The sequence below is a fragment of the Python bivittatus genome, unplaced genomic scaffold (assembly GCF_059951505.1).
Source record: "Python bivittatus isolate LINGU-HERP-01145 unplaced genomic scaffold, Pbiv_v1 ctg000690_np1212, whole genome shotgun sequence".
NCBI lineage: Eukaryota > Metazoa > Chordata > Lepidosauria > Squamata > Pythonidae > Python > Python bivittatus.
This window is the reverse complement of record NW_028277096.1, coordinates 9235874-9261976: the sequence shown is the minus strand read 5'-3', so window position 1 is coordinate 9261976 and position 26103 is coordinate 9235874. Positions and strand designations below refer to the sequence as shown.

The 26103-nt window shown below is 41.2% G+C and overlaps 1 protein-coding gene across 1 annotated transcript in view; it reads right to left on the bottom strand.

Moving 5' to 3' along the window:
* Nucleotides 1-26103, bottom strand: part of UNC45B (unc-45 myosin chaperone B) — a 28380-nt gene extending 2277 nt beyond the window's left edge. Inside the window, exons 1-19 of the mRNA XM_007436159.3 lie at nt 25965-26103; nt 23794-23955; nt 22294-22330; nt 21269-21444; nt 18126-18215; nt 16995-17162; nt 16286-16454; nt 12438-12608; nt 10793-10964; nt 8968-9268; nt 7849-7943; nt 6495-6636; nt 6197-6337; nt 5973-6100; nt 5054-5120; nt 3616-3729; nt 2088-2203; nt 798-915; nt 516-671 (exon numbers count right to left, since the gene is read on the bottom strand). Of these exons, the coding sequence (XP_007436221.1) occupies nt 516-671; nt 798-915; nt 2088-2203; nt 3616-3729; nt 5054-5120; nt 5973-6100; nt 6197-6337; nt 6495-6636; nt 7849-7943; nt 8968-9268; nt 10793-10964; nt 12438-12608; nt 16286-16454; nt 16995-17162; nt 18126-18215; nt 21269-21444; nt 22294-22330; nt 23794-23955 (2523 nt within the window). The 5' untranslated portion in view covers nt 25965-26103. The remainder of the gene's footprint in view (nt 1-515; nt 672-797; nt 916-2087; nt 2204-3615; nt 3730-5053; nt 5121-5972; nt 6101-6196; nt 6338-6494; nt 6637-7848; nt 7944-8967; nt 9269-10792; nt 10965-12437; nt 12609-16285; nt 16455-16994; nt 17163-18125; nt 18216-21268; nt 21445-22293; nt 22331-23793; nt 23956-25964) is intronic.

The window sequence follows — 26103 nt, the reverse complement described above, 5'->3', positions numbered from 1 at the left end:
GCTGTAATGCACAAATTAATATCATTAAAAGGTAAAAAAATGAGAAAACTGTTTATGGACACCCCCACCCCCACCCTTGCCATCTTTTCATGAGGAAACAGAAACTAATGAAGACTAGATTCACATCACCAAACAGAACAGGAATCTTTAAGGGACAAGATATTAAAGTTGTAATACCCCTGAAAATCAGCCTTCCTGGATTGCCTTGGGTCAACCCAGCAGAACAATAGTATTTTAAGTAGGGGACAAATTGCACAAATCAGATCTTGTGAGGTGACAGATGAGAGTGAAAAAATGGGAGGAGAAAAGGGAAAACAGCAGAATGATATCCCCTCTCATTCGAGGAGCACAGGTATTCCATTGTATTTATGTATGTTCTTGAAAGCCTTCTACACGAAAAGAAAAATAGCAGGAACTCCAGAATTACTTTCATAAAGCAAACTGGAATTTTGAAAACGACTTTAAACACCCATTTTTACATACACACTGAGGTTGAAAAGCAAGAAGAGACTTACCACTTGGGTTAACTTATGACAGAGAGTCTTCTGGGCTGCAGTGAGCATTGCGAGGGCCCCTGCAGCTGCATTCTGGACTTTGTCATCATCCTCGCCACACAACAGGACAACCAACTTGAGCCTGTCATTTCCTTCAGCAACGAATCTATCTTGAACCTGGGGGGTGGGGGGAGGGAAATCAATTAAAGGATGCTCCATAAAATATAGTAATATTGAACATTCCAGATGAAGGAGCTGTGGTCCGGAGATTCACCAGCATTTTCAGGAGATGGAAAGGCATACCTCTTTATTGACCACCAGGTTGCACATACACTCTGTGGCTGCTTGTCGGAGCTGATCGTGGTTTTCAAACATGTAGTTTTCAATATCTGGTAGAGCTTTCTCTTTGATGATCTTTTGTCTGAAAGAAGTGTGAAGATTTTAATTAACATATCAGTGTGCTGAAAATGAAAGGTTCCAAACTGACAGAGACTCTGAGAACAGGTCAATCTCTGCTTTGTGAAATTTGGCCAAAAGACTGGCCAGAGCAGAGTCTACTGCAATTAAAAGATCTTTTGGCATCACCAATACTGTATTAACCTCTGTGAAGCAGCAGCAGTTCCTATGGTGATGCAAAGTTTTTTTAGTCCTTCTGTTAGAACCCTGGTACTTCTTGTAGAACCAATATAGCCTGAATTTGATGACTTTGAAAACCCATATAAACCACTTTATTTCATCTGCTTCCTTGGAGTAAAGGAAGAATTCATATAGGGCATTGGCATCCAGCTATGCCTTTCATCCATTCCTTCCAGTTTTCTCTGATTATGGATATTTCTTACTTATTTCAAGGAAGTATTTAAGTCACAAAGCATGTGACAAAGTCTTTAAGTCACAAAGCATGGAAAATCTTGAATTTCCAGGATTCTGAATGCTGAATTAATTTCTCTGTTGCTATAATGGAATCAAGAAACTTTAGGAACCCTAGTTAATGATCAAGTTGCTGCTGTTCCTAATTATATTGCTTGTTATAATATTAAGTATCTAAAAATACAGTGATATACACCATATAAGAGTTAGCAACCAAGCTTCTGTGGAGATTTATAATCTAAGTAAAAGAACATCATCCCCCCAGATCTTAGATTGGCCCCAATCTCTTGGCCTTTAGGAAGGCCCTGAAGACATGGCTGTGCCACTGTGCTTGGGCATCTGGAAATGGGGGGTAGTTTTTACAATGGCTGTGCTGAGTTTGACACAATGATGGATTTTGCCACTGATCATGGTTATTTTTATTTTAAAGTGGTTATTGATGGTTTTATATGTTTGTATATTGGTTTTTCACTTGTTTTTTTATTGGATTCTTCTTTTTAATTGTTGTGAGCCGTCCAGATGGGTGGCCATACAGATCAAACAAACAAGCAAATGAATAAATAACAAGGAAACAGAAATGGAATGACAAAACATAGCAGAGGAAAAAAAATCACCACATTTTTTGGTTAATAAGAAAAATTGTGAAGATATGGATGGGCATGGTAAGGTTTTTCTTAATAAATAGGATCAGCCTGTAAAAAAATCTAAAGACATGAGTTGTCTCACCTGAGTTTGTCACTTCTTCCAGAAAAGTTGGTGAGTCCTAACAATGCCTCATAGTTCTGTAGCCCGTCACGCTCAGTATTCAGTAAACTGACCAGTGGCCGCACAACTTCATACACCTAGGATGAAAGCAATAGACAACCTAGAATCTAAATGATAAGGGGCTTTGGTGTAATGGGAAGAAGAAATAACCTTGAGGAACAGGAGGAAGAGCCGCAACCAAGACAACGTTCAGATAAAGAAAATCTGAGTTTTGGCTAAAATTGTAACCTGAGAAAGTGTCTTAGACAAGACTCTTCCTAGTTCACACAAAGGTAAAGGGAGGGAGAGGGGAAGCACATTCAGACTTGCAAGATTCTGTAGCTGTCACCCTAAAATAAAAGTAGTATTAGCATGCATGTCTTTGGTTTCCTAATTGTCAGGCCTAGCCTGAGGAACTCCAAGAGACCATGTAAATTCAGTCCAGCAATGTTTATTAGCTACAACCTCTAGCAAGAATCTTCCCAGACTGAAACCCCAGTTTCCAAGTAATGCCAGCCACAACATTGTGAATTCCTCAGGGAGGTGCCAGTCTCATCCTCTTATCTTTCCCTCACGCCTCAGGAGATGAAAGAAAATGTTTTTCTCCGAGTCTGGCCTTCATAATTCCATTCCATCACACTAATCTGGTCTACCTGGAAGGGCTGGCACCTGGAAGGAAAAACTTTTGAGTAATGGTTGGAAGTGTTGGATATGTTTAGCCTGAGAAGAGAAGACTGTAGGGGACATGATAGCTTCTTCAAATATCCAAAAGACTGTCATGTAGGGGATGGAGAATTGTTGAGAGATGTTCCAAAAGACAGGACAAGAAACAATGGATTCAAATTACAAGGAAGAAGATTTTGGTTGGATATCACGAACAACTTCCTAACAGGAAGAGCTGTTCAGCAGTGGAACACTTTGCCTTGGGAGATTGTAGATTTCTTTGCAGAAGGGGTTTAATCAGAGGCTGGATATTTCTCTGTTGGGGATATTGTAATAGCGGAATCCTGCATCAGGCAGGGAGATGGACTGGATCAATGTTTCCCAGCCTCAGTAACTTTAAGATGTGTAGACTTCAACCCCCAGAACTCCCCAAAATGCTGCCTGCGGAATTCTGGGAATTGAAGTACACACATCTTCAAGTTGGAAAACTGAGCTTTAGAAACACTGGACTAGATGATCTGCAAGGACCCTTACATTAAGTGATTCTGTGTTCCTAGAGAAAAACATAGCTAGGTGTTAAAATGCCTATATTGCAAAGGGACAAAATCAGGTTCATTTCCTATAAAAGCAGATTTTGGGAATGCTGCTGGCAATGAAACTAGACGAGACTACAATAAGTTTTTTTTAAAAAGCCTGCTGACTGGTATGAGGCAGCTTCGTATCTCTCCAGTTACTGAAATGCATCTTGCTCCCACTATTGTTTTACTGCAGTGTTTGCAGTGCCAAGTTTGGACAACACTGTTTTACTGAATTGTAAAGAGGCTGCAGGACACATGAATTTACTCACCCTCTCCCCAGGGAATGCTATATCTGGATTAGAAATGGCAGCAATCTTGGCCAGGGCATGAGATGCTTTTATTTTGCCAACATCTGTGCCTTCCAGGGCCAGTGGTATAAGGGCCTAAAGGTGAAGAAAAAGAAACTGTAATATAAGCATTTAATATACCGAAATCATTAATATCCCAGTCTACAGTCTCTGCTCTTACAAATAAACATGGTACAAAAGGAAACCAAATGCACAGGGAAAAGGAAAACAGTTTATTTTTCTGTGTTAGCATCTCAGAAATGAAGCAAAATAGTTCCCATAGTTCCTAATTATTGTAGGGAGGGAGGAAATAAGGGCAGGTAAAAAGAGGGAGGGAGAGTGGGAGGGGATAAGTATTACTTTTTTTCAGGGTCTTATAATTAATATTAAAATTACAATCAAATTATATCTATGAGGTAGACACAAGTTGCTTTTATGGGATTTAATTCAATCTTTGACAGTAATACAGGTAGTCTTCGCTTAATGACCATTCATTTAGCGACCGTTCAAACTTACAATGCCGCTTAAAAAAGTGACGTACAACCAGTCCTTGCACTTACAATCGTTGCAGCATCCCCATGGTCACATGATCGCAATTCAGGTACTTGGCAACCGTCATGCATTTATGACAGTTGCAGTGTCCTGCGGTTATGTGATTGCCATTTGCGTCCTTCCCAGCCAGCATCCAACAAGCAAAGTCAGTGGGAAAGTTGTCAGGAGGTCACAAGTCAGAGTCATGTGATGTCTTGCTTAACGACTGAAGGTGATTTGCTTAACGACCACAACCAGGACTGCTGGAACTGCCATTGCTAAGTGGGGTAGTCATGCAATGTTTCACTTAACAACCGCTTTGCTTAGCAATGGAGTTGATGGTCCCAATTAGGGGTGTGTATATCTGACAATAATATACAAGTGGGTATAGTGTGCCCTGGCCACTAGCTATATACACAAAAAAAAAAAAGGCTATCAAATGAGTTGAAAGCAAATATAGATCCAGAATGTAGATCACTACTACAAAGACAAATGGTCAGAGACTACTTGCCTGGAATCTAACCCTGTGAACTGAGATAAGACAAACAAATGTAAAACCATAAGTTGGATTCAAACTAAGTTACAGTCAACCTATTGAAACCAATAGCATTAAGTCTAGCTAAGGAGGAGTTGGGATGTTGTTCAAGAAGCGAGGATAAGAAGCAATGGTTTAAATTACAAGAAAAAAGATTTGGGTTGGACATCAGAAAAAAATGTCCTAGTGGTAAGAGCTGTGCATGGGAACTTGGCCATTGTCTATGCATTTTGTGTGAACCAGTCCACAATGTCAAGTGATAATGTGGTAGCCACTAGATCTTTGATGTGGTTAAGTGCATTGTGTGAACTTAGCCCATCTGTTGCAAATGAAGAAACTGTAGGAATAAGTTACCTTTCCACCCCCTTGAGCAACAATGGTACCACGGTCCTTGGAGTCTTCACACAAAGCAAGAAAAACTCTGCCAGAAAGGAACAGACTTGAGATAACTATTTTTCATTACAACTCCTACACCTATTCCTGGTTTTCAGTGTATACTGTGCTCTGTGGAATAATAAACAAGGTAACCCAGCAACCAGGCTTACAACTCAAGCAAGAACCTTCAACATTCACTGATTGAGAGAAAGGATTACATCACCCATTATGTTCCTTAATAAAATGCTTTGGAATGCAGAGAATGTATTTAAAAATCACTTCTACAAGCATGTCGAACAATATAGAACTGTATATTGTACAACACATGGTAGACTGCAGGTGTACAATATACAAGTATTACAGAAACAGTGGGAAATGCTTCATTCCAAGTGCGACTGTTGGAGGATACTTCACTTTATTTCAACCCTCCCCTCCCCAATTTTCGGTAGTGTTTTCCAAATTATACTCAGTACTCATTTTGTGGTTACTGAGCAGTGACAATTCTTTCTTCCTGGGCTATTTGTAAAGGTTTGTTTTAACCATAGGTTGTTGCTTGATGCATTGTGTCAGCCTTTGCTCGTCTCTCCACTCTGCTATTTTACCCACCATGTTCTGCTGCTGCTCACGTTCTCCACCTCTTCCTCCCCTTTTCTTTCCTTAGAGAGCAGAACCTTTTTATTATATCATCTGAATCTATTTTGGGACCTGAGAAGTCAGTTTAGCAGAATAACCCTAGAGCTGACCTTTGCCCTCTTCCCTTCCCTTTTCCTCAATGCAATATACACACCCACTGAACAAATGCATGTGTTTCCTAAGCCATGGTGTGCTTAAGCATGATGGATTCATAATTCATAATTCAGTGGGCTGGACATTTTATAAAGAAAAAGAAAAGAGTTACCTAGCTAAAAGTTCTTTGGTCTGATCTGTCAAAATAGCACTGTCTGCCTTCACCATGCAGACCAAGGCAGAGGTGACTCCGGCTGTGATCAGTTGTTTCACTCGCTTTGTAACAAAGTCTTTTTTGTCCTATGGGGAGAAACGAGAAACAAGATTGGCCAACTGATGGAGTCATCTTAAGTATCAAGACAAATTGGTGATCCCAAGGAGAGTGATGATGCCTACCTTGGGATGTTCCTCAGGCACATGCTGCTTAGAAAACTTGGCCAGTTGTACAAGTTCAGGGACAAGTTCTTTGATGTCATAGCTGTTAGTGCAGTTCACCAAGACACTGGCCACGGAGTACAAAATAGTCTTGTCGCTTGTCTGCATGCAGCCAAATGAAGGAATTTCAGATTACTGTATACTACCAGGCATTTCAAATGAGAGCGCTCTGTCCATGTGGTTGCCTGATATGTGAGAATAGCCTCCTGGAGGCCTAGGGAATAGGGATTTATAGCAAACCAGGGTCTAGATTTCCTACCTTGGCTAATTCAAACATGGCTTGCATGGCTGGCTTGTCTTCCACAAAATCATCCTTCACGTCGGCATCCAAAGTCAAGTAAGCAAGACCCTCCACTGCCCACTTTCGAGTACGGGTGTCAATGGTGGGGTTGCACAGCCATCTGAATGAACAAGACAGTTATAATGCCTCTAGCAGCACAGATGTTTTGGTGACAGAGAAGCTGATTGCCCGAGAATTGGGGATTTCCTTCCAGTCTTATAGTCTTCACTATAAGAACATAAGAAGAATCCTGTGGATCAGGATAATGGCCTATTTAATTTAGCATTATGTGAAGAGGCTGGGAAACGAATGGAAGGGAGAAGAGGCATAAACAATCAAGAGATCGCGTCTTCCTAAGGACATCTGTCCGTACTACCAGATTAGATAGGATGGGCACACTCCTAGTCCCTTCCCTTAAATGTTGCCATCTTATGGGACCTAGGAAGCATGCCTCTTCCGTGGCAGCCCCTGCCCTATGGAACATGCCTCCCCCTGAAGTTCAGCACGCCCCCACCCTTTTAACCTTCCAAAAAGCACTCAAGACTTGGCTTTTCCCCCAAGCTCTGGGATAGGGTGAGCTAGGTTTAGTTAGGGTGCCAGGTTTGGGGGTTTTTAATATTTTTGGTTTTAATATTTTTATTGTACATAGATATGGTTTTATCTCTTGGTTGTGAGCCACCCAGAGTTCGGTACAAGATGGGCAGCTATATAAATGTTTAAATAAATAAAATAAATTAAAGAAAGAAACAGAAGACAAGTCTGTCGGCAGCTTAGCTCATAAATAGCAACTTAGGCCAGGTGGCAAAAACCTAGAAAAAAGTGTTTCAGATCATTCAAAGGCACTCCACCGTAAGGAGCGCTGTAAACAAGAGTGGGAAACTCCTCTTACAATTTCCAAGATTCTGTATTTACCCCATAGTAACTAAAGAGACTTCACTGAAGTCTGTATAGTTCTTGCTTCCTTGATTTTGCCCACACTGTGGCCAATCAAGCGCATTCTGGAAGCTCACACGTATGGACAGAAGAGCTATAGCATTCTTTTAAGGTTGCTCCCTAACATCTAGGTATTAAATTATGCTGCTTGTAGATAAGGAGTAAAAAACAGTCACCGAGACTAGTCGCCCTAGTTCTACGGCTACAGTATTTCCTTTCTTCTTAAATAGCAAGCTGATAGCTGCTGCAAGACAAACAAGATGTTTCCCTACCAGACCTTACAAGGCAGGAGACTGTGGCTGAAAAGATAGGGAAGGAAGAGAGGCAGGCAGGCAGGCAGGATCTGCCCATTCAACTGCCTCCCTATGACCCCAGTTCCCAAAATAGACCCTCTACTCACTTGCGGCATTGTTTTGCTAGCTTTTCAGTGGATCCCTCTGCAAACTGTCTCAGGCCATAGTCAGTTCCTCCAGCAGAACCCAGTTTGCAAAGCCCCTGGCAAGAAAATTGAAAAGATAGATGGAATATCCATTTACCAGACTCCAGTGAGAAATTTATTTTAATCCCAGGGTCGTAGGCTAGACTGGGAAGTTTAAAAAATATCCCAGCACAAAGCAATGGTAAATCACTTCCTCGTTGCCAAGAAAAACTTCACAGATATGCTCATGTAGTAATCAGCTGGACTCAAGAGCATCTTTATCCCTTGAGTGATAGAAGGGTACCGCCTTTACCAACAAGTTTAGAACTTCTCAGGCTGAAAGATTTAGGCCTGGATGTAAGTCTTTAGCTGAGATAAGCTTATTATCTTTATGTCCCAAAATAGATTTGTTCTGCTTCTGCATTAACTCTGGGTGAATTCCATTACAGCGCCTGCTTATCCAGGCAGATTAAAAGGATCAACTTGTTAAAAGAGCAAGAACAATTCTAAAATTGTGAAAGAAGAAAAACTAAGGAAACACTGTTGGGTCAGATCCTAAAAGTATCTTTTTATTCAGTTGGCTGCTGGAAAGGATGCTGGTCTTTTATTTCCTTCTGAGCTTCTCAGCCATCAAGAGACACATAGAAATAAACCATATTTACACACCATTCAAAAGAGACAATAAAAAAGCTAAGCACCAAGGACTCTACCGTCTCAGTTCTATCTCTGGCAATGCAAGTGTGTTGTATCTCTGTGGTAACAAGTCTGAGAAAGATTTCTCCCAAATAGAAATTTGGGAAACTATTATCACCCGAGGCAATCGATTCTAGATCACAGTTCTGTCTAGTCTAAAACAGGGTCATAAATTAATCTGGCCTTATCCCAAGAATGGGAACTGTGATGGAGCCAATTTTTGTTTTGGACTTGTAACAATTGCTCCCTGCTCATCGTTAGTGCCATCCAGTTAGGAACATAGATTTCAACTTAATGAAACATCATTTATAACTGGTTAAAGTTTGCACAAATACATGAGCAGGGTTCTCTGCCTAATTCACATGACTGTTATCAAGCAGATTAGGATAAAGATCTAAGAGAACTAACCACTAAAGCTCTGATCTTGATCTTCTCGCTCAGGGTCTTCTTGTAAATTTCCTTCAGCATAGCGACTCCATTGGTGATGATGAATGTGGCCCGGCTCAGTTTGGTTGAGGCATGGATGAGAGCTTCTACAGCTACTAGCTGATCAATCTCTCTCTCTGAGCCACAAAGTGCCACCATCATCTCCATGACACCGTTCATGCTTAGCAGTTTGTTCCCCAAATCAAAAGGTCCTTGTAGGACTCCAGACACTGTCTGGATGGCATGTAAAGTCTTGTCCATATCCTTGGGGTCAATTTTACTCCTAGAGGCGGGGAAAAGCACATGAAAGAAAGAGAACACACAGTGAAGGTTAAATGATGGCAGGCATAATATGTGTCCTTCGGTTCAGCAGAGTGGGAAATGTGATACCACACGGATATCAAGCACATTCCTTTTCTTCCCTCAGAATTATTCCTAGCAGTACCCGTTGATATTTATATACCACTAGCCTCAGAAAATAGTTTCTAGTGTTTTGTATCATAAAACATTAAAAACATAATAAAACTCTCAAAACCAATGAAAGTACACATCTACATAACACAACAGGTGCAGTGGTAACCATTTACTCTCCAAACACCATTTATTTAGTTGATTCTATTTAGAACACTGTCTGTGGATCCTGGCTTCTGCCCCCGTCCCCATTGTTAACATGGCTTATTCCATATTAAGAGCCTATAAATAAATAAATAAATAAATATATAAATATATATATATATAGATATATATAAATATATATATAAAATTTCCATCTCTTCAAGCTTCATTCTCGTCAGCCCTCTGAGATCGTACAGACAAGAAAGCCATGAGTACTAACCCTACCCTTATTGTGAAGTTACAGTCACAGAATCTTGCAATTCTGAAAGCAAAACTCTCCTCCCACACCTTGCCTTTACTTTCCAGGGAACTAGGGAGGGTCCCTTCTAAGATGTTTTCCCTACCCCCATTCCTTCTGTGGGCTGAGATGTCTCTTATCTGACCATTGCCCTGGCTGCGGCTCTTTCTCCTCCTGTCTCTCAAGGATTTTCCCATAGACCAGTGTTTCTCAACCTTGGCAACTTGAAGACAGGTGGATTTCAATTCCCAGAATTCCCCAGCCAGCATGGAGAATTCTGGGAATTGAAGTCCACACATCTTCAAGTTGCCAAGGTTGAGAAACACTGCCATAGACCATTAAATCTCTCCAGAAACAAAACAACCTCTTTTCTTTCTGAGGTTAAAAAAAAAAGAGGGAGGGGGTTAAGGGATTCCAATACAACCATATTTGTTGCCTATTTGGGTTCATATGCACTCCAGAAAAGGTTATCTAATACAGAAAAGTTTTTCTTCACCAGTAGTGCCTCACATCTAAAGTGAAAATGCATTGATTCCTATTCAGAGATTTAAACTATTATTTTATTGCATTATTTAGTATATTCATAATCTACCCAATGACCATGTAACAGAAGTTACTGAGGCTGAGATATGAAAGGGAATATTTTAAAACACCAGTTACAAAAAGCAGATGGGTGTTGAAATGCCAGGATTATTTCAGAAAGGGGCAGTTAGCCCACAATCTAGGAAAAAGAGGTTCAAACGACTCACAGAGACAAAATTAAGTGGCACCGAGTCCAGTCAATCAACAAGACAAATCCTACTATATCCCATTTGAGTTCTGGTTTACCTCTGTGAAGTTTCTGATACAGTCTTCCATTGGATTGCTGAGTTCTGCTTCTCTTGTTTTCTGTAAAAATGTCAAGGACCATGATCCAATTTTCAGCTGGCCAAGAACCACCATGGTTGGGCTCACCTGATATACTCTTCACAGATCAATCTGAAGTTTTCTCTTTCTGGGTCACATCGCAAGTCATCATATAATTTGTTCAGAAGAACTGAAGCTGTGAGCTGGGTATTTTCCGTTAAAGGCAGACAGTCGGGCAGGTCTGGAATCTGGCCAGCAACTTTCAAAATCTTTTTTAGACCTGGGGAAATGAGGGTGGGGGGGAGATAGAGGAAGATAGAAAGGACATAGAATCAGCTTAAGTTAAAATGCAAAACGGTAATCTGTAAGATTTGTAGTCTGAAAAAAGTTGGGGCAAATTGAAAGCTGGGCTCATATATAAAAATGAAGCTCACAGACTTCTTCTAGGGAACATCTGCAAGACAACAAAACTTCTTATGAATATATCATTTCTGAGAAAATTATTGTGAAACGTGTGGATTTTCTTATAAAAAGTGAGTCATAAAACTACTGAAACAGCCATCAAATTATATTTGGATGGAAAGTCTATAATGATTGACAATGGGGCTTCCAGATTCAGAGGTAATAGACTATTGAATACTATTTGTTGGGCAACAATAATGGAAGAAGGTTATTGCCTTTCTGCCCTGTTTATTATCTTTTCATAAATATCCAGTTTGCTTTCTGTCTGAAACAGAATGATGGAGTAGAAACTATTCCAACAGGCCTTGTTTTGCATGCTAGCTAATAAACCTTTGTTTTCTACTTTTAAATTTATTTCAAGAATACCGATTTTCTTTTCACCTATACACATTAGAGCGCCGAAGATCCCAGTCCAATATGGAAATGCATTCTTTGCAGAAAATATCTAATTCAACCTTTTTCAGTGTTGGATCACCAATACTGTTGACCTATTATTCCCATTATTCTTGGTGACTGGCTAGGCTGATTGAGGATGATGAAAGTTGCTCTGCACCATCTGGGGACCCAAAGTTGAAAGAAGTTAACGGGATGAATTACTCAATTTGCTAGGATGCTCAATCCATCATCCAGGGGCTTTTCCACCCAATGGTTTGTAAAATTCTGGATTTAAGATTACGCTTTCTACAAGACACAAGCAGAAAATCTCTTTAATGCCTTCTTCTCTGATGTGTGAATAGCATCAGAAATATTGGCAGAAGCTTTTGCCTTTACTGGATGCTGAGCCTTGTGCAATTGGCAAATGAAAGTGGGTAGCTAAGGGATATAATATGGAGTGACCTCCTTTGTACTGAGTCTCAGTGGCTCTGTCTCAAGCAAAGTGCAAGGATGTGCTAAGCAAAGACAGCAAGGGAAAATCAAGCAAATTCAAGTTCAGCTTTCATTTAGGCCAGGGCTGCACAACTTCTGGGCTGAGGGCCACACTTGAACTTTGAGCAGGTGGGACCAGGACAAAAGCTAAATCTGACTTCATTTCATTTACATTTAAAATGAATCAATATGGAGTATAGGGCCTACAGTGAATTTCCAGTTATGCATTTAATAATGTTCTCCTATCATACTAAAAATTAGTTTGGTAAAAAGTTTTGAAGGTCTGTGGCCTTCGGGAGATAGATCTTTTGAACTGATTGGCTGATAGAAAGCAGATTCAGCCCAGTGACTTCTAAGCATTGATCCAGAGGATAAAGCCATAACCTTACATGGGAGAGAGAAACTGCATCAAGGCATTACATACCATTGTCAACTACAAATATAGTGCGACTGTTGTCAGGGTTTCTCAGGTCCTGTCTTGGTATGTTCTTGTTGAGTAAATTGAGAGCCCGGTCCCGGCCTTGTCCAGATACCTTTTTACTGGGAAGCATGTCTAGAAGATGGATGATGATTGCCTTCATATCCTTTTTCGTGTCTGTAAGAAAGAAGAAATCAGCATCAGGCAAAATTATTTAAATTAGAACTTCTATGGGAGTAAACATCTACGGGAGCCAGCTTGCTTATTTTAAGGAAATGATTTTCCCCTGGCTTTCAAACTGCATAATAATTTATGGTGAATCAGAGCAGCTTCCAGGTCCAATAATGAGAAACGGTTAATTTTTCATTGACTTTATACCAGAAATAACTGGAGCTGCAAATTGTTCCTATAGTCATTTCGTGAAGGGGGAGTAAAGGAGCAGTTAGGACTTTTATAGAGAAGGAATTGTTGCATTACAGTTAGAAAATATAGTATGACCAATATAGTTACTGATTTTTTTAAAGTAAAAGCTATAATTTAAATAAATATTAAAAGCTATATGTTAAATAAAATTTATTTTATAAAATAAGGAGACTAATACTTGGAAATCACCCTAGTCCCTTTGTACCTACTTGTGAGAAGACGAAAAGGAGGAAGAGAAGGAGGGGAGAAGAAGGAGAAAGTAGCTAAATGATTTCTCAGTGAGCTTGTGCTTTTTATATCTCCACTAGCAAAACTATACAAACACGCTGAATTTATTTTAGAAGAAATTGAAAAATCATAAAGAAAACTGAAATATCTCTGAGAGGTCCAAGCAGCCCCCAGTGACTATGAATAGTATCTACTATTCTCGCCAGACTACAGTTTCCAGAATTCTTGGGAGAAGCTATGATAGTCACAGTACCATAATATTAATAGGGTACTAAGGTCTGTGTAGTTCTTTGGGCTATTTTTGGTCTCCTTCACTAGTGGAGTAGATAAAGGTTGACCCTAACCCTAACCCTGGCCCATGTTGGACAAGGAGCTTCAAGGCTGAACGCAGATTTGAAGTCAGGTCTTCCTAAATCCAGTTCCACAGTCTATACAAAATGAAAAGGGCATTAAACATTCCTTAGCCCAGGGTTTCTCAACCTTGGCAGCTTTCAGAGATGTGGACTTCAACTCCCAGAATTCCCCAGCCAGCTTAACTTAGCCTTAGCCTAACTTCAGATAATCTTTCCCATAATTTCAAAACCGTTTTGTCCTTAATAAGTTCAGATCTTTGCCAAACCCAGCTGACACCATTGCAGAGTCTGCTGAGGTATGGAACAGAGGAGAAGAGATAGAAAGAAACAGTGAAAACATTCCCTTACTAGGGATTCTTGGTAGCCTTTGTTATGGGGGATTTTGCTCAAGCCACATTAAAAAAAAAGATTGGTGTCTTCCCACCAGTCCTGAGTCCTGGTGTCTATAGAGACAAGTCCCTGCAGGTTTTCTGGCAACATTTTTGGAAGCGGTTTGCCCTTGCCTTCTTCCTAGGGCTGAGTAAGAGCAACTGGTCCAAGGTCACCCAGTTGGATTCATGTCTAAGGCAGGACTAGAACTTACAGCTTTCCAGTTTCCAGTGCAATGCTTTTGACCATTACATCAAATCATCTCTCTTGTCATCAGATCAGATTGACCATCATCAGATCGACCATACTGCATGTAATGTTTACACCATCACCATCATCGGATTGACCATATTGCATGTAGTGTTTAAGCCATACTTTCTCAACCTTGGCACCTTTAAGATGTGTGGACTTCAATTCCCAGAATTCCCAAGCCACCCATGCTGACTGGGGAATTCTGGAAGCTGAAGTCCACACATCTTAAAGGTGCCAAGGGTGAGAAATACTGGTTTAAGCTGAAAAACCATTTAAGCTGTTATTTTCCAGAACAGAAAGGGTCAGCATAAAATTGTTCAAACCAGTGGCTGGGTATGTGATCAAGGTGGGGCCATTGGAACTGTCAGTGTGTTCTGGTGCTGATGTAAATTGTAAGGACAGAACCAGGTGGTCACCAGGTGGTGGTGACCTGTTAAAGAGCTATCCACCAGTCCTTCAACAGATATATGTAGACTTAAAATTTGCTTCTCTGATTGCTGAGCTCTATTCTGCCATAGCAATGAGTCTGATAGATGAGTGACTGGTGCTGACATACTGTTTTATTGCTGGGCAGGTTATGGAAAGGGATTGGTGGTTTCCCTGGTTTCATTTCCCCTTCTACTAAGCACTGCCTACTGGCAGGAAAAGAACCACCAGTTTTAATATGGAGTGGAGAGGGGTTGGGGCAAGGGCATGTAGGTACTTAGACGGGCATATTTGTCTATGTCTAGCTATCTGTCAAGCTGCCAGACCAACAGGTTGCAAGGCCCTTTCCTGGATCGGGATGCCCTTCGAACAGTCACTCATGCCCTTGTTATCTCCCAGATAGACTACTGCAATGCGCTCTACATGGGGCTACCCTTGAAGACTATCCGGAAGCTACAGCTGGTCCATAATGTGGCTGCGCGGGCTATTTTTGGAGTCCCAAGAAGGGCCCATGTAACACCGTTGCTCCGTGAGCTGCATTGGGTACCAGTTTGCTTCCGGGTCCAATTCAAGGTGTTGGTTATCACCTTTAAAGCCCTACATGGCATGGGACCAGGTTACCTAAGGGACCGCCTCTCCCCTATGACTTCAACCCGTCTCACCTGATCACACAGAGAGGGCATGCTTCGGACCCCCTCAGTAAAAGAACTTCGATTAGCGGGGTCCAGAAGGCGGGCCTTCCCTGCGGTACCCCCTGCTCTTTGGAACATTCCGCCCCCGGAGGTGCAATTGGCCCCCTCCCTCCTGGCCTTCCGAAGGGCCTTGAAGACCTGGTTCTGCCACTTGGCCTGGGGTGGGGAGGGAATACTTCAAGCAGGGGGATGGCTAGCCCCGTAGTGGCCAGCTCTCCACAGCCTGATTTGCCATCTGCTTGGATCTTCCTTTCTTTAGTATTGTTTTAAATTTTGGATGTTTTATGTGTTTTAGATGTATTTATAGTTTTAATGTTTTTTGTAAGTTGCCCAGAGTCCCCTATTGTGGGGGAGATGGGCAGCGGAGAAATACAATTCAATACAATACAATACAATACATACATAAATAAATAAATAAATAAATAAGGAGATGCTCTGCACCTGTGACCTGTCAGTTGGGCTACTTCTAGGTGTTTTTCAGTGCTAAACCTGCATCTGGTACTGTTTCTGAATGGAGGTCTAGCTTTCTGTAGAGTGCTAAATCCATGCCTAGTACAGATGGGTAGGTTGCAGGCATGGAAGAACATTCATTCATTCATTCATTCGATTTATAAAGCCACCCAACTCCATAACAACTCTGGAACAACTAACATTGTAGGGTGATGAAAGAGGGAGCAATCAGTTAAGATTCTGGTACTTGACCAGTGCCGCAAAGCAATAGCAATGTTGGTAGTGAGTCCTGTTCTACCTTCATGGTGGCAACAGCCAGAAGTGGCCCCTGGAGCCAGAATAGAGTAGGCAAAATGATGCAGCCTCCACTCAAGCAATAACATCAGTAAGAAGGAGGGCCACACAAAATCCTTTCTGCCACTGCTAGGGATGAGAGAAAAGTGGGTATCACAGAAGGGACAGAACAGATCACTTTTGCTCTGGCCCTGACCACAGTAGGTCTCAGCCCCCAAGTTTACTTCCAAGGGTATGCACCTCATGGCCTCCCCAAAAGCTTGAGAGTCTCCCTGCATTTTTCCATGCTCAACGAAGGGTTTTAAGATCACATATGAAAGACCACCACCTCTTAGCAAGGCTGGCAGGACCCTCCAATGATAATTACCCAGCACCAGGGCATCCTCCTTCCCATGTTCTTGCTTCTTGCCTTCTCCAGTTAAAGAGTCAGTGATGACTTGCAGCAGGTTGGAGACCGCCATCGAGATCTCTTCATGATCTATGGACATCCACAAGCAGATTTTGTCGATCCCCAGCATGTGGAGTATTGCAGTGGCCTAAAGTAAGGAACACAACATAGTTTTTGTTTGATTATCTGTCCTTGGGTTCTCATGCATATGCCACAGCGAATTTGCTGAGTTTTGCAATGTGTGCATGCATACACACACCCACCCACATACACCCACACACATACACACACACTATGGAAACGTTGTAGGAGAAGAGCTCCTACAATGTGTTAGTCTGTGGTGGCAAAAAATCAGAAGGATCATGGTAGCATCTTTTCTGAATAGCGCATATCATTAAAAGACAAATCATGAAAGCTTATGCCTTTTAATAAAATTTGTTAGTTGGAAAAGGTGCTACCAGATCTGATTTTTTTGCCACATATTATGCAAAGGGAGCAAATTTTATTTTGTGCATTCTTTATAATGCTTCTGGGAGACCCAGAGGCTTCCATAAGGGTCAAAAAAGTCAAGATGGTGATCATGACACCATGAGTGCTCTGGAAAAACTCATTTTTTGTTTGTTTTATTCCTGCTGACCTGAAGCCAATCCACACAACAAAGAGATTTCAAGACACGTTTCTCTCTTACCCGTGCTGTGTGCCTTGCACACATCCCTGAAAGGGTCCTTATTGCTGCCAGGATCAGCTCAGGATTCTTAGTTTCTATCAGCTTCAAAAGCAAATTCAAGCCATTGTTCTGGAATATCTTCTCTGCTCCAGCTTCCTCTCGGCCAAGAACAATGAGGTTGTTTGCAGCCTGATTTTAAAAAGATAGCCAAAGGAATAGGAGGACCATAAATTCAGATACCTACCATTATTTATTTCATTTTATTGAATGAATGCTTAGATTGGAGCTCAAGGTGGTATAACATCTCCTCCAATTTGAAGTCCATAATAACTCTATAAGGTAGGTGAGGTTGAAAAAGACCAAGATGCCCAAGTCATCCAATGGCTTTTCGTGTTTCAATATGACCTGAATTTCCCTGCTTCCACTCCCCAGTTCCTGTAACTGTTTTGAATCTGGCTATGTGTCAACCCCACAATGTAGACAAGACCAAGAAATTACCTTCACCAGATTTTTTTCCCCGTTCAATTGTGTCCAATTCTCGGAGACTGCCTGGACAAGTCCTTGCAGTTTTCTTGGCAAGGTTTTTCAAGAGTGGTTTGCCATTGCCTCCTCTCTAGGGCTCAGAGAGAGTGACTGGCCCCAGGTCACCCAGTTGGCTTCATGCCTAAGATGGGACTAGAACTCACAGTCTCCCAATTTCTAACCTGATGCCTTAACCACTACGCCAAACTGGCTCTGTCGCCAGAAGATTAAACTACCTTTATTAAGATTGGCTATAGTAACAGAATCTTGCAAGTCTGACAGAACTTTATCTCCTCCCTCACTTATACTCCTGTGAATTAGGGAGGTTTCTGTCTGAGATGTTTTTCTGTGCCTTCTGCATGACTTGGGCTTAAGCCATGTTTTTTGCCCTGTTGCTTTGGTAATGGATCTCACCTATTTCTGTCAAGGGCATCTTCTTTACTCTGTACACTGTAGTATGTGATTATTTTCACCCTTGCTGCCCTTGGATTGCTGAGTAGAGGCAGGGAGCACTATGAGCCAATGAGGGCTCCCCCTCCAGCCAATTAACAGGAGAGTGGGAAAAACACCATTCCCTTAGTCAAACAAAGTCAAAGAGAGCAAGGAATAGTTCCCATTAAGGAATCTCACCTTCTCTCGCTTCTCTTTCTCGCTCTTTTCATCCAGGAGGATTTCAAACATTTGCTGCACTCTGGCATCAGTGGAGAACTGAACCCGTAACTATATCAAATACAAAGGAAAGAACAGAGAACATTATTTAATTTTTGTTGGGTTCTTGGTGATCTTTGAGTTTGCTTTTCCTCTTGCAAACTTGTCATCACTGGGCTAGGTAACATCACCAGTGGATGGGAGAGGGAAGTTTGCTGGCTGTTTATATGACAGTTTGTCCTACTAGCCCTGACTGGAATACAGATGGTCCTCATTTAATGACCACTCGAACTTGCAGTGGTGTTGAACGAGTGGTACTTACAACCGGTCTTTGAAGTTCTGGCCATCACAGTGCCCCCATGGTCACATAATTGCAATCTGGGCACCCTGCAACCAGCCTGGATTTCTGACCATCGCAGTGGTCACGTGATCACGATTTGCAACTTTCCCTGTTAGTTTCCCACAAGCAAAGTCAATGGGGAAGCTGGCAGGAAGCTGGAAGTCGCAATCATGTGAGGACCTCGCTTAATGACCAATGTGGTCCTCGCTTAATGACAGTAATCAGGGACTGCCAGAACTATTGTTGCTAAGCGGCATGGTCACGTGATGTTGCCCTTTATGACTGCATCGCTTAGCGACGGAAGTTCTGGTCCCAATTACAGGTAATCCCCAGTTTAAGAACGAATTCCATTCCCAAGGTCTGTCCTTAAGTCGAATTTGTACGTAAGCCAGAACAGTATTATTGTATAATACTGTATAAGTAGCATTGTGTAATGAACTCAAACCATTGTGTATTTAACTTGAATCATTGTGTATTTAACTCAAATTTTGCTACAGTAGGCTTCATTCTTAACTATGGGTCATCTGTAAACTGGGCGTTTTTAACTCAGGAACTACCTGTACTGTTGTTAAGTGAGGACTACCTGTATTGAATCTTCCTTGATTGTTCCTGTTTATCTAGTGTTGGCTCCTGCTTACCTGGGTGTTGCTTAATAAGTGCGTGGTAAAGAAAGATGCACTTGTCCCTTTCCTTGACCTTTTGTTGCTTCCTATCTTGATTGATTATGACTGGAGCTCATCTCAATATATTTGCTAATGGCTCATTTGTCAGAGTGCCAACCCTCCAAGAACTCTCTTGCATTTGGGGATTTGGCTTGATCTAAAGTGTTAGAGCAGTGTTTTTCAAACTTGGCAACTTTAAAATGTGTGGACTTCACCTCCCAGAATTCTCCATGTTGCCTGGGAATTCTGGGAGTTGAAGTCCACACATCTTAAAGTTGCCAGGTTTGAAAAACACTGCTCTAGAGTTTCCCAGTTATTTGAATTTTCATTTCAATATTGGCTGTCCAGAGATGACAAAAAGCATTCAGAGGATTACAGGGGTTTTATAGGCCATTGAGTCTAACTTGTGGGACTCAAAAAAACACAAAAACACAAAAACAAACAAAAAAACCATAGGAAATCCAGACTCAAAGAATCCCCAATAGACAATATTCTGTTTGCAGCTCTGCAGGAGATTTAAACAGTTGATATTGGTAGTGCAATTTCTGAATTAACTGGCATAGGATGGGTAGTACTTTGGACTGCCAAACTAGGATTGGGCAAATGGGGAAAAGGTTTAAGACATGGCTTTGGCTATGAAAGCTAAATGGGAACACTGTATTCAAAAATAGTAAGCTAGGGTGGACAACCATTTTGGGTCCAAAGGTTGCCTTAGTTGCTGGTACCATGGTGCCAGATATTTGTTGCTTGCATTTTTGTTTACATACATGCTGACAGACACACCTCCGTCATTTCCCTTTCTCCCAGGGGTCCTGCTCAGGGTGGCTGAGACAGAGAGAGAAGCAAATCTCCTTTCTGCTGGAGGCTGTGCAGATCACCATTTTCAGCAGCAAGAAACCAGCACACTTGAGCAGTTTCACTTGGAGGAATCAGAAAGCAACACAGCTTCCTCCTTCCTCTGAGCAGTCTCCTTGGGGATCGCAGATTACAGGGATTAGTTCCCAGCTGGTGAGCTGGTCTTCTCTTGATCAAATTAGCAGGCCTCAGGTTTTTCTAGCTTTGTTTTTTGTAGATAAGGATTGCAGGACATCAAGCTGTGCAATAAACCTTTGTAAGCCAGCACAGGCTTTGGAGAAGATCATGCTCTGCTTATGAGTTACCTGAAGGAAGCTAGCTACGAGAATAGAGCTAGCAGTAAACTGTGTGTGAAACTTCAAATGGGTCCTTTGCTGCAACAAAGGTTCAAATGAAACACCCTTTTGAAGTTAGTCTGAAAAAAAAATCTCATTTCTAAGGGTGAAATGAAGCAATTGTATTGCATTGCATTACTCTTCTTAAGAGGCCCTCTCACCTTCCTCCCACAGCACTGGCCGATGTGCTTCCAGTCTGAGCAACCTTGGTAAATGTTGTGGAATTATGAGCACTGGTGCTGTCAGCCCAGCTTTGAGTGTGACTCCATCTATTGCTGGTCCTGATCCTACCCATCACGACATTCAACTGCTGACAAATTATGCACAAGGAAATTTTCTGATAAAAAATTGATTCCCCCACTCTAGACCTGGTGGATCTTGGCATTGCCAGATCCAGAATGGTCAGACAGCAAATCATTCAAGGATCTACCAGTAAATTCCAATCTATCTTTTGCCTATTTCTGATTCACACTGTACTTTCCTTGGAATATTTGGTAGCATTTGGCCATGGATATGATGTTGGAAGTGTGAATTCAGTGGCACTGGCTTTTCACAAGGAGACAGTAGGGAGTAACCAGAGAGCTAAGGACTTACTTTGTGGCCTCTCTGTCTATGACACTGCCTGCTAAGATGAGGTCCTATCCTTCTACCTTTCTTTCCGGGCACACATGCACGGAGCAAATGTTCTTGGACTCACCTCTTAATAGGACGTAGCTAGATACATGCTAGGCTTTGCCTAACCCTGTTGTCTATTTCCTATAAATAAATCTCCATTCTGATGTAATTATAAAACCTGCTTCATCTATTACTTGGGTCAGATTCCTGCTCTCAGGACCACTCACATGAATGTACAGAACACATCCACCTCCAACACAAGAAAGAAATGGTCTGACCAATCAGCTGATCTGTGTGTCAAGCCTGCCATTCATTTACCTTCTCCTGGATGTTAGTGCTCAGACGTCGAAGGGCCTCCTGAAAACTTTGGTTCCGAGGTTCAATGGTGGCACATCTCTGGACATCTTTGAAGGCCTGATCCAACTTTCCCAGCTTCTCCAGAGCCTGGCTACGTCGGTATAAAGCCTTAATATCAGAAGCGTTGATTTCAATGGCTAGATGGAAAATAATAGCAAAATTGAGCTGATATCTGACAGCAGCCATGGTGGGAGCTTTACTAAGAGAAGAGTTGCATCTGGCTCCTCTTCTTGCTCCATCTATTTCTATCTCATCTAGTTGTTACATGTTTTTTTTTACCTATCCAAGTGCAATACTAGTATAGGGTGCAGAAATGTATGTAACAGAGTGGGAAGAACAGAACCAATTGGTTTTGTTTTCCCACTCTGTAATAAATATAAGCAAATCTTGATTATTGGCCAAGTTCATAGCAAGACAGGTGGCCTCTTAGATCAAGAAAATACAACCCAAAGCCCCAAGCCTGCATGTAACCCTCAAAGCTTTGGGTGTGGCCCCAGGAGTCCTTCCAAAATTTGCCACCAAATTGTAGTATTAAAGTGATGGGAAATTATTAAATAAATGTAGAGCAACCATATTAGTTGTACTTAATGAAAAGTAATTTGAATTCTATGACCCTGCCTAGCTTCCATGCCCATGTGTTGCCAGCTTTGAGACAAATGTACCGTAGACCAAATCAAAATTATATTTTATCCAAGGTATTATTTCTTCATCCTGACCCCTGTTTTGGGCATGAAGCCCCTGACTTGAAACACAAAGGCTAAACAAAGTTGTGCATTTAGGTATGAGATAGTCCTCATCTGGTGGGCACTAAGTTGTTCTATAATTTATGTATTGTATTACAGAGTATAGACACTTATCTTCTCTCTTGGATTCATGAAACTGCAGCAGGAGCTTCAAATGATTGATTAAAACTCAACTATCGGTTATATCCAAATCTTAATGAAGTATCTTTTCATCCAGAATATCCTAGCCAGAGTTTAACTTACCTTTAGTTGCATCTGATGCCACTTGAGCATAACTTTCCTGAGTTTTTGAAAGAAAAAGGAATTTTTATTAGTGATTAAGAAGGCTGCTCATGGGTTATTCATTCTAGTTTGACATGAACTAAATTCTCTCCCTCCCCAGTCCTTTGCACTTCTTCATTTTTCCTTTTGAAAGTTGACTGCCTGACAGGACAATCAGTATCTATATATGAGAGTCCTTTTTCATGCTTATGAATTTGTTAAACAGTCTAGCTGACCAGCTTCCTATTAATTTCTGAAATAGTTAACTGGGTGATTGATTTAAAATTTTCATAGAATGGAATGAGAAGAAAATGGGTAAAGGGCTCAGATAAATAATTCTGTTCTTGCCCCTTGAAGTTCAATGGGACTTACTGTCAAATAAATTAGTAGATAATATAGAGGCCTTGGAAACTAGTCTCCTGATTTAGAGTACTTGTCTATGCATCTTCTCTCAGAATTAAGCATTCTTTTAAAGGGGTTATTCACAGCTAAGTAAGTATAAAATTGTAGCTGAAAAAAAATCTTCATTGAGTTTTGCTGCAGCTGTTCTGATCATCTGATTAATTCAATGATTAAATCTGCATAAAGAAAATTAATTGTTTTAAAGCCACATGCCAGCTTTTGTTTTGAGATGATGCATGAGTCCCAGAAGGCATCCTCCTGGAAGAAACAATCTCTCCTATGCAAATGATGGTGAATATGGCTTTTAAAAAGTGTCTCCCATCTTTAGGGTTTATAAGTGATAATTTTTTAAAGGAAATATTTTTAATATGTAAATGTAGAGGGAAGAGGGAATGGCCTTGAGGGATAGGAGAAAGAGCTGCTGCCAAGGCAATGGTCAGATAAAATAAACTGGAGTCCAGGGCAGGAATCTAACATAGGTAAATGTCTTAGACCAGCCCCCACTAGTTCACACAAAGATAATGGGAGGATGGGGGAGAAACACACTCAGACTTACAAGATTCTGTTACTATAGCTTTATAATAAAATTAGTATTGGCCATGTGACTTTGGTTTCCTAGTCCGGTCTAACTTGAAGGGCTGACATCAAAATGTTATATAACAGGATGTGGACTAGATGACATTTAAGATACCTTCCAGTTTGATGGCTCTGTTTTTCAAATATATTGCCAAATAACTGGCACAGCCCTAACCGTCTAGATGTGCTGGACTTCAACTGTCTGAATCTCTAGTGAGCATTGCCATTGTAACATCCAACATCAAGTGGAGAAGATCAGACCACTTGAATCTCTTGAATTCTCATGAGAAGTTGTCAAAATCTCATGAGATCTTGCCAAACCACTAAAAGTTTGTGCAACTTTTGGATTCTCTTGGGAGATAATGGCATTTTGGGGGTAGAAGTACCATTTGTATATCAGGCGGCTTGCCTCCTAGAGATGTTACATTGTGGACTCTTGACCTTTCTCATACTTTTTTCTATATTTGAAGACTCTTCCCTCGCCTCTCCGTAACATTTCCTTACCTTTTTCAGAAAACATGCTGCTCGGTTTCGATATAACACAGCTTGGAGTGATGGCTCTTTAGCCAGTTTAAGAGCTTTGGAGTAGCTTTTAATAGCATTCTCATAATCATTGCCTTGAAAGTACTTATTCCCTTCCTCCTTCAGCTGCACAGGGTCCGCCATCTAGAAAAGAAACAAACAGATCTTTTTAGGGATGTCTCCAGTCACACAGGCCTACCACTACTAAGGAAACGATGCTAGGCAGTTATTCTGTCCTTTATTCCTTAAGATTCTCTGTGGGGTGGAGGGAAGGGAAGACATGCAAGGATCAGCTAGAAAGCACAGTGAGTCCAAGTGTAAGACCAAAACCTCCTGTAAAATGGGTTGAGTAAGCCTTCCTGGGTACAGCAGTAGGGCTTTTAGAGAAAATCAGACGAGTTTTCTCCGTTCTAGGTGCACTCCAGATAAAATTCAGGTAATAAAAGTGCAGATAAAGAAACATTCCCAGATTGGAATGTAATCAGCTGTAAGAACCAGCCAGTAAATTCCTAAATCGGGACTATGCAATCTCTGTCAGATTAAGGCCCGCACCATGATTTGTGTGGAAGTACTTCAAAATGGACAGGGCCAGAATCCATGGTGGGAGAATTTTGAGGATTATTATTGCTCCATAATTGAACTATCAGATCTGGAGTGCAATAATCCAATGGCAACTAGATGGCAGCAAAAAGATGCATAACTCTAACTCTTTGTTGCCATCTTGTGATTGTCTAGAGCAGGGTTCCTCAACCTTGGCAACTTTAAGACGGGTGGACTTCGACTCCCAGGATTCCCCAGCCCCCAGTCAAAGTCCACCCATCTTAAAGTTGCCAAGGTTGAGGAACCCTGCTCTAGAGTTTTTAGTCCCAGATTTAGTAGTCCTATCATAACTTCCCAATTTCAAACTAATTGCAGAAAAAGAGCCAGAATTGCCCAACATCACAATTTCCCATACAGTTCATGTCAGAATACCTTGGGGTTGCATGGTTTGCCAGATTCGTAGCCTTGACAGTCTTTCTTACTCTTGGCTGGGGAAGATAGGGGCTGTAGTTTGAAAATCTGGGGAGCCCCAGTTGGGGAGCAACTGATATAACCCTTATTTGCTTTGTTATACTCTAGGCAACAGCTCCCTAGTAGGCTTTCTTTCTAAGAATCTCTAATAACTGCACTGTTCATGACAACATTCAAGGATATTCTGGCATTTTTGTTACTGTGCCCAAGTCACTTTGTAAAGAACACCTAACCCTATCTGCATCTCTTTCATAGGTCTCATCCATTTTCATCAATAAATTCTTAATTATATTTGGACATCATTATGTATAATTATATATAATTCATGTATCCAAAGAAGTAGACTTTAGATTGAAGAAAGTTTATATAATATACAAGTCTTCATGCATTTATGAGGTCTATTCATTGGTGAAAAAATAGAGTATAAATCCTATAAGTAAACATTTTTTTCAATCTTGACTTCTGGTGACATATCCCTGCAGTTTTCTTGACAATATTTTTCAGAAGTGGTTTATCTGCCTTTTTTTTAGGGCTGGGAGAGAGGGACTGGTCCAAAGTCACCCAGCTGGCTTTGTGCCTAAGGCAGGACTAGAACTCACGGTCTCCTGGTTGCTAGCCCAGTGCCTTTAATCACTATACCAGGCTGGCTCTCATTAAATGAACAAGAAGTGTTGTTTTAAGAAATGGATGATCATATTCAAGAAGGCTTCTCTCATTTTATCTTCACCAGAATCCTGTGAAATCACTATGAGACAGTGATTGACCCAAAGGGTCAAATTAGTTGAACCTGCATCTCTCTGCTCCCATTCCAGTACCCTAATGCACTGCTTCACTGGCTGCAGTGTTCATATTTCTGGCCCCACATTAGAATCTTTATTGCATTAGCTGCAAATGAAAAAATATCTATGCCCTCTGGTAACTATATTTGGACAATTTTCAGATGCCTTTGGGAATTGTCCCAATCACCTGTCATTGCTGATGAGAAGAAAAAGAAATGCAGCCTCAGTGCACATATCTACACACATACACTTGCAATCGTCTTTGTCACTCAAGCAACATACTGTATTCTCCTGGGTTTTGCTATTTGTTATTTTGCTATCCTGTTTGCTATTAAATCCCCATTTATGCTCCCCTTTCCTTACCTTGCACAATTTCCCAGTTCTTGAGAGAGTCACCAACTTGGATTTTTTCCTGTGGAGCACTTAATCGCAGGCACCCTCTCTCTTGGAGTAAGCTAATAAGTATGGCTGCCTGGACTTTAGATAGAGGGATATATATAGC